This window comes from Macrobrachium nipponense, chromosome 32, assembly GCF_015104395.2.
Source record: "Macrobrachium nipponense isolate FS-2020 chromosome 32, ASM1510439v2, whole genome shotgun sequence".
Classification (NCBI taxonomy): domain Eukaryota; kingdom Metazoa; phylum Arthropoda; class Malacostraca; order Decapoda; family Palaemonidae; genus Macrobrachium; species Macrobrachium nipponense.
This window is the reverse complement of record NC_061094.1, coordinates 33,195,203-33,206,977: the sequence shown is the minus strand read 5'-3', so window position 1 is coordinate 33,206,977 and position 11,775 is coordinate 33,195,203. Positions and strand designations below refer to the sequence as shown.

General features: G+C 34.9%; 2 protein-coding genes and 1 pseudogene across 2 annotated transcripts in view; all 3 read left to right on the top strand.

The window, feature by feature from the left end:
• Positions 1–11,775, top strand: part of LOC135207332 (attractin-like) — a 135,132-nt gene that overhangs the window by 85,032 nt on the left and 38,325 nt on the right.
• Positions 111–10,094, top strand: LOC135207132 (attractin-like; annotated as a pseudogene).
• On the top strand, positions 10,110–11,600 carry LOC135207131 (attractin-like protein 1). The gene is made up of 3 exons (XM_064238723.1): positions 10,110–10,397; positions 10,809–10,874; positions 11,405–11,600. Exons 1-3 carry the CDS (start codon positions 10,138–10,140, stop codon positions 11,598–11,600), a joined length of 522 nt encoding a protein of 173 aa, XP_064094793.1. The 5' UTR covers positions 10,110–10,137.

Below are 11,775 nucleotides of genomic sequence, written 5' to 3'. Positions count from 1 at the left end.
TCATACTATGTCCAACCCTGTACTTTATTTGTTCATTACACTGTTGGTAGCTATATGAATATCTGCAGTACTGGCCAGAATATTAGCATAGTACATATAGTGAGTTACTGATGCCACCTTTGTCACCCTCTCATGGAGTAATTATACTTCCAAGTTTGTTTTGTTTGGGGCCACTTGAGAAATCAAGTTGTGTCAATGATGCTATTTCGGATATGAAATGCTGAATGAATTAGCAGAATTGTACCATTAGACACAAGCCAAACCAAAGATACTGTATTGTAAATTAAGTAAATTTCAGACCAGTCAGCTATGGTAATTCCATCCATGAAGCTTGGGTTTTGAATTGCCTCTCACCTCAGGACCTATTCACCTTACAATATAAATTATACAAGTCTGCGGTGAACAAAAACAAAATTTGTTAAGATTTTTGTTTCATAAATATGAACTCTTGTTTCAAAAGGGGTGTCCATGTTTCTTTTCCTGATGGTTGGCACATTAGAGTCTTAATCCATGGTCTCAGGCATAGAATATATTGCTTGAGGTATGTATTGCATCCTGTAGTGTGCTGTTGTTCCTTCCTTAATCTTTTAATATTTTGATGTGGTCTAGGTTTGGATCCGGTATGAAGTCTGACTTGCCTGAAACAGGAAAGACTGGTGTAGTAAACTTTTCACAAGCTTTTTAAAGTTTGTCATATGGATGTAAGTATGTATATCTTCAATATTTTTAGCATGTGTCTTCATAATCATCTATATTTTTTGTATTTATTTTCACAGGTTGTTTGCCAATTCTAGCACTATAACAGATGGGAGTGGAAACTACTCTACAGATACTCAGTGTGCATGGTTAATAGATGCGGGAAAACCTAACACATCTATTCGTCTTCATTTAGATCATTTCGCCACGGAATGCTCGTGGGACCATTTATATGTTTACGATGGCGACAGTATTTACGATCCCCTTATTGCCGTTTTCAGGTACTGTAATATCGTGTTTTGTCTTTTGAATGTTAAAATACTGCCCCTAAATACTTTTCTTAGAGATAGTTGGGAAATTTTTGTAATGTAGCTCAATTAATTTAACATTAACACTTCTTGTCTTATGAGCTGTCTTTGTTTTTGAACTGGATTCATGTAAGGGAGCCCTGTATACTTGGATACCCATACTTTTTCTTGGAATTAGGATATTAATTAATTGAGTACCTTGTATGTTGTTCCTACATGAGTGTTTTTAACATTTATGTAAAATTTGCCAATAATTGCCAATGGATGTAAGTAGGGGACTGTTTGTAAATGATTGTCTGTAATTTTCAGGTAGATAATGAAGATAAAAAGCCATAGAATTTTTATTTTTAAAATATTTTGGATTGTGAATACAGTATGTACAGACAATTTCAATAAAAATTGAAATGAAATTTCAATAAAATTTGAAACGGAAGTTTTTTCCCATGTTTTACAATTTGTATAGGTTGTATTTTTTATCTTCAGTGGGATGGTGGTTCAAGATGATTACCGTGTCACTCACATACCAGAGGTGGTAGCATCTTCAGGCTATGCACTACTGTATTTTTATTCTGATGCTGCATATAACCTCACAGGATTCTCAATTTCTTATAGGTAAGACTATATACAATATGCTTATAGGTCACTACTAGCATGTACATACATATAACTTTAAAAATTACATTTAGATTGTTTTGAAATTGAGTAGCAGTCCTGAAAAGGTATCAACTTGCAATGCAATTTTCCTTAGAATAGAGAATCTGTACGTTTGAAAATTGAAAAAAAAAAAAAAAAAAAAAAAAAAAACAGGTAACTTAGAAATGAATAAATTTCAACAAGTTGATAAATGTCTTCATTCTTGTATGGTACCTTATAGGACAGATACAATTTCAGATAATGTAAGTTAGATTTTTTTTTTTATAGAATTAAGAAGAAATATAAAGATATCTTAGGTTCTTATTTCAGACTCATCATGTTCCAAATACATAGTCTTGTCCTGGAAAAATGGAATTATGGAGTAATATCTTCTTTTAAGCTGGCTTTACATAAGTATTGTCTATTATCTTCAGACTCATTGTGAAAAAAAGATTAAACAGAAAAAACCAGTATTTATATGAGAAATAACTGTGCGAGTTACAAAATAAGGAAGATCAAGGACCAGTTTATTTCAGCTCCTCTTAAACCTGTAAGCATCAAGCATCAGTAGGACTGCCAAGTAGACTATTCCAATGAGGAATAAAATATTTCTGATAATTGATATTTTTTCATGTGGTAGCCGAACTTTGTTTTGACAATGATGCTCTACAAAATGAGATGCATACTTTAGTTTTCAAGACATCAGCATTAATGCACCAGTGGAAGTTCCCAGTTAAATATACAACTTGTTGAATATGACTAACTGAAATTAGGTGCTATTTATAACTTACAGCCATGCTTTAGATTGTCTGCAGTGTTCATTTTGTTTGTGATTTTTCTTGGTATTTGAAATATTCATCTGTTTGGGTTTGTGCTTAATCCTTCATAGCCTTTCTGGGACATCGTATGCAGTTAGTTTGGTTGTATATATTACTTCCTAAATTTCTGTTAAAAATAGATGTTTGGACTATTAATTTACTATCTTTTTAAACTAATGCTAACATAAAACTTGCAACAGGATTGATGGTTGTCCTAGTACTGTGGCAGAGAAAGTATGCTCCAGTAAAGGAGTGTGCATTGATGGTGTTTGTACCTGTGATGCTGGTTGGGGAGGTCCAGCATGCTCAGTTCCTCTTTGTCCTGAAGAATGTTCAGGACATGGCACTTGCAATCCAGAGCAACGCAGTTGTCAGTGTCATGAAGGATATAAAGGTAGGTGTTCAAGATTTTATGAACAATGTCAATTTACTCATGCACAAATTCACTTTCTTTACATGGGAGATTGCTTCAAGTGTAATCTGCTTTGTGAAGAACGTCAGGTTTGCATGTTAGGAACAATACACACCACTTTTAAAACTTGATATTTTTTTATGATAGATTTTAAAATACAGTAGTACCTCAGGATACGAAATTAATCTGTTCCGAAGCGGCCTTCGTAACCTGATTTTTTCGTATCTTGAACCACATTTTACATTTAAATTGCCTAATTCGTTCCAAGCCCTACAAAAACGCCCCAGTAAATTTTATAATAAAGCTAAATTGACCAATAAACTATGAAATACAACAATTTGGACCATTCAATACCTAACTTAAACTACATATACTACTAATATGTACTACTTACCTGTAAATAAAGTGTATTAGTGTACATGGTACAAGAAGTACTGTACGTACATACGTACGTATGTAGTAAAATGTGGAACCTTACCTTTCGAGTGAGGCGATCTTCGAAAGTGATGACAGAGGAGGAGGACAAATGGCAGAAAACTTGAACACTTATCTTTACGAAACACATTAAAAAATGACATGAACATCAACACTAAACTTTACGAAACACATTAAAAAATGGCAGAAAACGTTAACACTTAACTTTACAAAAAACTTAAAATTAATTTTTTTTTTCTTTGATTTTTACATTTTTTACTTTATTATACTTTACATTTTCTCTCTCTCTCTCTCTCTCTCGTCCTCTCTCTCTCTCTCTCTCTCTCTCTCTCTCTCTCTCTCTCGGTTCTCTCTCTCTCAAAATCTTTTCAAAATTTCACCACCCCGATGGATGCCAGTCCGTTTATGGAGTTTATCAAACCACCCCCGAGAAGCCTTGAAGTCCGGGGTTGCCGTCGATGTCCCTTCTCCTCATTTGTCTTCGGCCTGGGCAATCAGATCAGCGAAAATAGCGCTGGCCTTGTGGGAGATTGCCGTCTCGGTTATCGCATCGCCAGTGATTTCTTTGTCCTCAATCCATAGAAGAAGCAGCCTCTCCATCTCATCATGCACGTGGCTCCTCTTGTTGGACAAAATAGTCACGCCCTTGGAAGATGTAGCTGCTTTTATGGCTTCCTTCTGCTTAAGAATGCCGCCTATCGTCGATGGATTTCGGCCGTATTCCTTAGCGATCACACTCAACCGCATGCCAGCCTCATGCTTCTTGATCTCCATTTTTGTCTCCATAGAAAGCATCCTCTTCTTTCCGTGAACTTCAGCAACTCTCTTGGGACCCATGACTATACGTACATAATTAAGTTACTAATTAAGTTCTCACACAACACGATAAAATACAAAGCAAAATCACCAACATGAATTTACGTCAACAAACAAAATCGTATATGAATGAACGAATTCCGCTACTGAGTGGCCGAAGAAAGGCTTTATGTAGAGCACGATGGGAGAGATGCTGACCAATAAGAGAGCAGGATCTTACGGCGGTGACTAGCATCAGAAACCAATGGGAGAACGGGAGGATGGTGGCGAGTCTATTTCGTAACTTGAATTTTTTGTAAGTTGGGACTTTCGTATGTCGAGGTTCCACTGAAGTGTGTTTGTTTATTATATTATTGAGAACTTGTATTTTTTACTTATGGTTTCTGAATTTATGGGAAATCTAAGGAGACTAGCAATTTAGCAACCTTTTCAAGCCCAAGCTTGTTGCTTAAATTTTGCTGGTTGTGATACTTTACGGTCTTTGGCTTTGCAGGTGCTGATTGCAGTCAGGTGAAGGAAGCAGGCTGGTGGGAAGTTGTTGGTCATGATGTTTCTAGTGAATTGGATCTTCCTAGTCCTGCATCGTCTTTGCTTGAAAGATCCTCACATGCCACTGTCCTTATCAATAATGAAATCTGGGTAATAGGTGGATATTCATTCACTGAGAAACCCTTTTTATTGAGATATAACATAGCAGGTTAGTTATTTTGCTTGAGACTCTCTTATTTTTTTATGCACACAGAAATCATCCAGGGAATTTATTCTGTTAGAGCAGGGAATTAGAAGAATGTTAAGTAAATTGTAATGGTAGGTTTTAAGAGGCCAGAGGGAACAGATGAAAAATAAGTCTTATTTTCATTAAGTTGACAATCCATTTTTGAAGCTTGTGTAAAACAATTTAAAACAATTTTTGTAGAGGTTAACCCTCTTACGCCGAAGCCCTAAAAATCAAAACCTCTCCTGTATGCCGGCGCCGGTTTGGAGTGAGCGTGGAAACGGAAAAAATAATTTTTTCAAAAAATCACAGCGCGCTTAGTTTTGAAGATTAAGAGTTCATTTTTGGCTAATTTTTTTTTCATTGCCTGAAGTTTAGTATGCAATCATCAGAAATGAAAAATAATATCATTATCATATGTAAACTAATGCGATATATGGTAGCGAAAAAAAAAAAAATCATAGATAACATTGGTATTCAAATCACGCTGTGCAAAAAACGGTCAAAGCTAACGAGTTACTTTTTTTTTCGTTGTATTGTACACTAAATTGCAATCCTTTTGATATATAATACACAGTAAAACAATAAAAGCAACACCGGAAAAATATCACAAAATGATGTACAAATTCGTAACGAGCGGACGTAAAAAAATGTTATTTTAAAAAATTCACCGTAATTCTAAATAATGTTCTAGAGACTTCCAATTTGTTTCAAAATTAAGACAATGATTGAATATTACGATACTGTAAGAGTTTTAGATTTAGAATTGCAGATTTCGACCATTTCGGACGAGTTAAATTTGACCGAATGGCGAAATTTTAATATATATATTTTTTTATATGCACATATTTCGAAGATGGAAAAAGCTACAACGTTCAATTATTTTTTATTGTATTCTTCATGAATTTGCGCACACTTTGATATATGAAACTCTATAAAAAGGCTAATATGAAAAGGAGCAAATATTAGGATAATGCCATGTACGTATTTCGGAGACTTGCGGCCGCGAATCGGCGCGCGGAGTGAAGGTAAATATATTTTTCAAAAATTCACCATAAATCACAATATTGTTTTAGAAACTTCAAATTTGTTTCAAAATGAAGAAAAATGACGGAATATTACTAGGCCGTAAGAGTTTTAGCTTACAATTGCGTTTTTCAACTATTTCGGTAGAGTCAAATTTGACCGAACGTGGTTTTTTTTCTATTTATCGTGATTTATATGCAAATATTTCGAAAAAAGAGAAAAGCTACAACCTTCAATAATTTTTAGTTGTATTCTACATGAAATTGCGCACATTTTCATATATAAAACTTTATGTAACAGCTAATTTTAAATGGTGCAAACATTTCGACAATCGCACAAAAATTCTGATTTTTTCGGAAGAGTTACCGCGCGAACGTAATGTTTTCTTTTTTCATAAATTCACCATAAATCGAAATATTGTGCTAGAGACTTCCAAGTCGTTGCAAAATGAAGGTAAATGATTGAATATTACTAGAATATAAGAGTTTTAGCTTACAATTGCGTTTTTCGACCATTTCGGTAGAGTCAAGTTGACCGAAAGTTGAAATTTTTGCACTTAACGTTATTTATATGAAAATATTTCAAAACTGATAAAAGCTACAACCATGGGTTGTTTTTTGTTGTATTGTGCATGAAATTGCGTACATTTCCATATATAAAACTTTATGTAACGGCAAATTTAAAAGGGTGCAAACATTAGGACAATCGCACGAAAAAATTTATCGGAAGAGTTATCGCACGAACGTAAGGAAAAAGTTTTTTCATAAATTCACCATAAATCGAAATATTGTGCTAGAGACGTCCAATTTGTTGCAAAATGAAGGCAAATGATTGAATATTACTATAATTAAAGAATTTTAGATTACAATTGCGTTTCTCGAGCCATTTCGGTAGAGTCAAGTTGACCAAAGGTTGAAATTTTTGCACTTATCGTTATTTATATGAAATATTTCAAAACTGATAAAAGCTACAATCATGATTGTTTTTTTGTTGTATTTTAAATGAAATTGCGCACATTTTCATATATAATACTTCATGTAAAGGATAATTTTAAATGGTGCAATAATTATGTCAAAGTGACGAAATAATTTCCGAGATGTGTCACCGATACCTTTTAGTGCGATAAGAAAGAAATTCGCGCTTGCGGGCCTGCGTAGCGATTGTAAACGAAACAACGCCTTGATCCGTGAACTCCCAGCATCCCCCAAGGCGCGTGATACAAAGTTTTCGGCTGGTAGGCCTATAAGTATTTTTCCGCGAATTTTTAAAAAAAAACCTTTTAACCTTTTGAGCCGACGTATGATACGTCCAATCGGCATACGGGAGACATTTTGACTCGACGTTTAATACGTCCAATCGGCGTAAGAGGGTTAAAACAATTTGTTATATATCCTGAATTGTCACTGCCTATATTTATAGTGGTTAGGGAGGTTTAATAGATTTTAACCAGAAAAATTATTTGTCCAAAAATATTTTGCATGTGGTAAAAAATTTTTTCTTTTAATGTTGTAGAAGACAAGTGGACTTCAGTGGAAACCAAAAGCATCAAAGAGCCAAGTGCAAGATATGGACATACAGCTGTTGTATATAATGTAAGTGAAGAGCTTTTATGTTTAGAATAACATATAGTATAGGGTTTTTGATGTCAGACAATTTCATGTTTCAAAATAAGATACATTTTATTGATGTCAGCATTTGCACTTTGCTATCCAAATTCCCTTTGATCTGCTTTGATCTTGTGGTATCTCTTAATTGCACAGCTCCTTTTAATTTTCCATCATTACACATTTATTCTTTGACCAACCTGATCTGATTACAGCAATTAGCAACATAAATAAATTCAGTGAGACTATCCATTTCACTTGGTCTCTCTTTCTCTTTCTCTCTTGAATGACAAAATTCCTCGATGTGATCTTACAAGTTGTGAGAAAGCTTCTCTTATTTAAACTTATGTAGTGGTTCTTCTAACCGAACCTTGCTTATAATAATTTGATTGGGCTCTAAAAATGTGACCATTCCTGTTGTTGCATTACTACTTGCTGCAGCTGCATTTACAACTGTACCCACACTCTGTCTATTCTTTTATTTCATTCTCTGAATCTTGACTGATTATTTCAGTAAACTCCTCTGGGGACCTTTGTCTTGAATACTCTGCCAACAGTGCCCTTACGCAATAAAACCTAGAGAGATTAAATTCCTAACTAAAGTGTACCCTCTCCTTACACAGACTAACTGTATGAGTGTTCCCCAGAACTTGAGTTTCTTTTGCCTACTTAATCAAAGACCACCAACTTTTTCTGCAAATGCCCAGTGGAAGACGGAACCATTGTTAGCATAAGAAATATGTGGAATCACTGAATCTCACCTTCAAATTAAATCCATGGCTCATAGTTGCCAGCCTGTGTTTGGTTACTTAGGATGTGGTTGACAGGTACGAACCCAGTGCATTGGAGAAAATTTTAATGGTATTTTATGAGTGGAATACATTTGAACCTGTCACACTTTAAATGACACCTAAACAAGCATTGGTAGAGTTCACTGGAGGACATGGATGGAAAAGTGTGGGTGATGAGAATACTTGAAAGTAACTGGAGAAGTGAGGCTGAGTGAAGTATGGTTGTAGCTTGTCTGAGGAAAAAGTGACTTTCTTGGGGTGATTTGTTAATGAAAGCTGTGTAATTTCTGGAGATAATTGTCAATTACTGTAACTAATTATTAAGTAGATGCAGATTTTGACATGCTTTTCTTTTTCTGCGGTAACTAAGAGCCTGAAGTAAGCTTCATCTTTTTCTGTGGTAACTAAGAGCCTGGAGTAAGCTTTGTTCAGAAAAATGCATTGGTTTAAAGTTTGTGTTTATGACGTCCCTTTTTTTTCAGGTGTTTATGACGTCCCTTTTTTTTCAGGAGTCGATTTATATGTATGGTGGCATGAAAGCGGATGGCACAATAGCAAGAGGAGTTATGGGGAGGTTAGATGTAGATACACTCAAGTGGTCAGAAATTTCTTCCAATCGTGGACTGAAGGCAGGACGGGTCGTGGTAATAGGAGGGGCAGGGTTGGCCGACGTGAGACAAGCGTAATAATAATGGCCTTAAAGACAAGGAGGAAAATCTTTCATATCGTCATGCATCAGAAGACGAAAATGATGATCATGAGGAAGAAGATGATGATGACAAGGAAGAGGAAAAGGCAAATCCCAAAAGTCGTCAGGAGTCATCAGGCTGCTCTTCACCGGGTCCATGTGCTCCCATCCACTGTGTGGGTCATGCAGCTGTGGTGGTACAAAAAACGAAAAGAGTAATGCTAGTTTTCTTTGGGCATTCAGATCGCTATGGATATTTAAACACTGTTCAGGAGTATGATTTTGGTGAGCATAATTATTTAGTTGTTATTGTGTTATGTAGTTTTGTTTTTAAATGTAGTGGTCATGTGTTTATTTTTCACTGGGAATTAAATTTCCCTGTAAAAGTACAAAGACATTTAATTTGTGTAGCAATCCTTTTAATAGTTGAGTACTTTTTTCTGTTTATTCCCTCTGAAATTTGTTAAAAAACAAAATTATTTAAAAAAACATAATTAAGTATGATCATGTCCAAGAAAAACTAGTTTCAGAACAAACCTATTACTTATTTATGCTAATTTGTTTGTCAAGAATTGTATCATAAACTTTTTTGATCAATTTTTTGTTAAAAACAAGTTTAAAAAATTTTAAGTTACACAGCTGGGAAATTTGTAATTTAATTTAAGTTTTAGCCTCATTGATGGAAATACTAGAAGTTGTTTATTGATTTTGTTTTAAAACAGATCAGAACACCTGGACAACCTTAGAAACTAGAGGACTGTTGTACATGGGGTGTATGGTCACACTGCCCTATGGGACCCTATAACATCATTGGTTTATATACATGGGGGATTACGTTCCATTAAAACACAAGGCCATGTTGTGTCAGACCTCAATGACATGTTTGAGTTGGCCCATCAAGCTTGTTTGGTAAGTAAAAGAATAGGTAGTCAAATTTGATCAAGCCTATATTATAAGTAAAAGAATATACAGTCAAAATTTGATACTGTGCAGTTGTTGTTATGAAGAGGCATGTATAGATTTTGAGGTTTTTAAGAAGCCTTAATTTGCTTAGATACAATATCTTTCATTTAGAATGAGAAGTACATTAATTTAGAATGAAAAGTACATACTTTACAGCTTTAGTTCATTATTTTTTTTCAGGAATCTTAAAACTCCAGCACCAGTGCCTAGGTTCCTACATTCTGCCGTCCTTATGGAAGGCTTAATGCTGGTGTTTGGTGTAACACCCATAATGACACAGCACACTCTTATGGGCCAAGTGTTTTCAGGTGCGGACTTTCTAGCATATGACATCAGCTGCAATGAGTGGCATACCATGCGTAAACCCCCCAATCTTTACCTGGACATCGCACGTTATGGTCATAGGTCCCTTGTGCATGATGGTGCTATGTATGTGGCGGGTGGCTTTAATGGCAAAATGCTGGGATCTGTGCTACGCTATCATCCAGGAGAGTAAGTTTGGCTTGCTGATAATTTTTCTGATGTTTTGATGATTTTAGTACAAAGATTAAGAAAATACTTATAGTAGCACGAGTCTTGAAATGGAGAAACAAATCCACATTTTCTACATTACAAAGGTTATCATAAAGTAGTTTAATCAAATGAGACTGTAACCTCTTTAAACTTGTTGCTGTCCTTGGGGTTTGCTCTGAATGAAGACTAAAATTTGGAACAAGGTAAAATTGGAGGTATGTAAAGGGTAACCTTTGAAACAAGTTTTTTCATCTGCTGCTAAGAATGTTAGTTAGTCTCAAAAGTGGTTGGGTTACATAGCTTGCAGTGAGTGTTCTTTGTTGAGTGGTCATATGACATGTTACGTGTGTATTTAAGTTATTGAGAAAAGTTTTCATCCTTCTTTTGTAGGTGTAAATCTCTCTCTCAAGAAGACTGTATAGCCACTTTTCCTGGTCGCAAATGCATGTGGAACAGGTAAGAGAGCCTCCTCTGTGGTTTCCTTTTCAGCAAAGTAATTACACTTAAGTTATTTAACTTGTACAACATTTTTTTATTGTGAATGTTAATCCTTTTGAGATTGTAGGGGTTGGGTTCCAAAATTTGACTGGTAAAACACATACAATTGTGCCATACTACTTATGAGCATAAAGATAATTTTCTTTTATTACTTGCTGTCAGTTTATTTTCATGATTAGTGCTGGTTTTGCAAAATAATTGTAAATTTCAGTGGCATCTTTGCAAAAGTAAATTAGAAAAATTACATACAGAACATTGTGTTGAAGTTAGCCAAGAACAAAAATGATTTTGCTTTTCATGGATAATTATTTGAAAAATTGTAGATTTGTAAAATCTTCTTGCAGTTTGGAAAAGTACGATACTAAATTTCCATTCTTTTGATATAAACATTCATGTCACATGTAGACCTTGCTGCAAGATGAAGTTGAATTTAGTTGATATTGAATATTATGTCATTTTTCCTAATGTTGTGCCATTATTTTTTCCAGAATTCTGAGTCGGTGTGAAACCATTAATGACCATGACAAGAAGTCTTTTGATGTCTGTCCACCTGTTACTGTAAAGCATAATTTAACTGCCCTTTGTAGTGAACAGTCATCTTGCCTTTCTTGCGTCTTTATACATACAAGTGTTACTGGTGTGCAGTACATGCACCCAACAAGTGCTTGGAGCTCTCGAAGGTAAAATATGTTTAAATTCGTGATTGCTTGAGTGATATGTGGTTTACAGGCATTGTTAGATTATCCATGAACATACAAGGGCTAAACAGTTTTTAGGCAGTTTATAAAGCTAGTTTAGTTATTACAGACATTTATGGTGTTGCAGTTTATTTATCTAAGTTTTGTTTTGTCAGTAGCTT

What these genes read in the sequence shown, in the direction of transcription:
- LOC135207131 (XM_064238723.1), top strand. Translation starts at nt 10,138, where the DNA reads ATGGAAGGCTTAATGCTGGTGTTTGGTGTAACACCCATAATGACACAG. An exon ending in CTACGCTATCATCCAGGAGA is followed by an intron (nt 10,398 to 10,808) that starts GTAAGTTTGGCT and finishes CTTCTTTTGTAG; the next exon opens with GTGTAAATCTCTCTCTCAAG. An exon ending in CGCAAATGCATGTGGAACAG is followed by an intron (nt 10,875 to 11,404) that starts GTAAGAGAGCCT and finishes TATTTTTTCCAG; the next exon opens with AATTCTGAGTCGGTGTGAAA.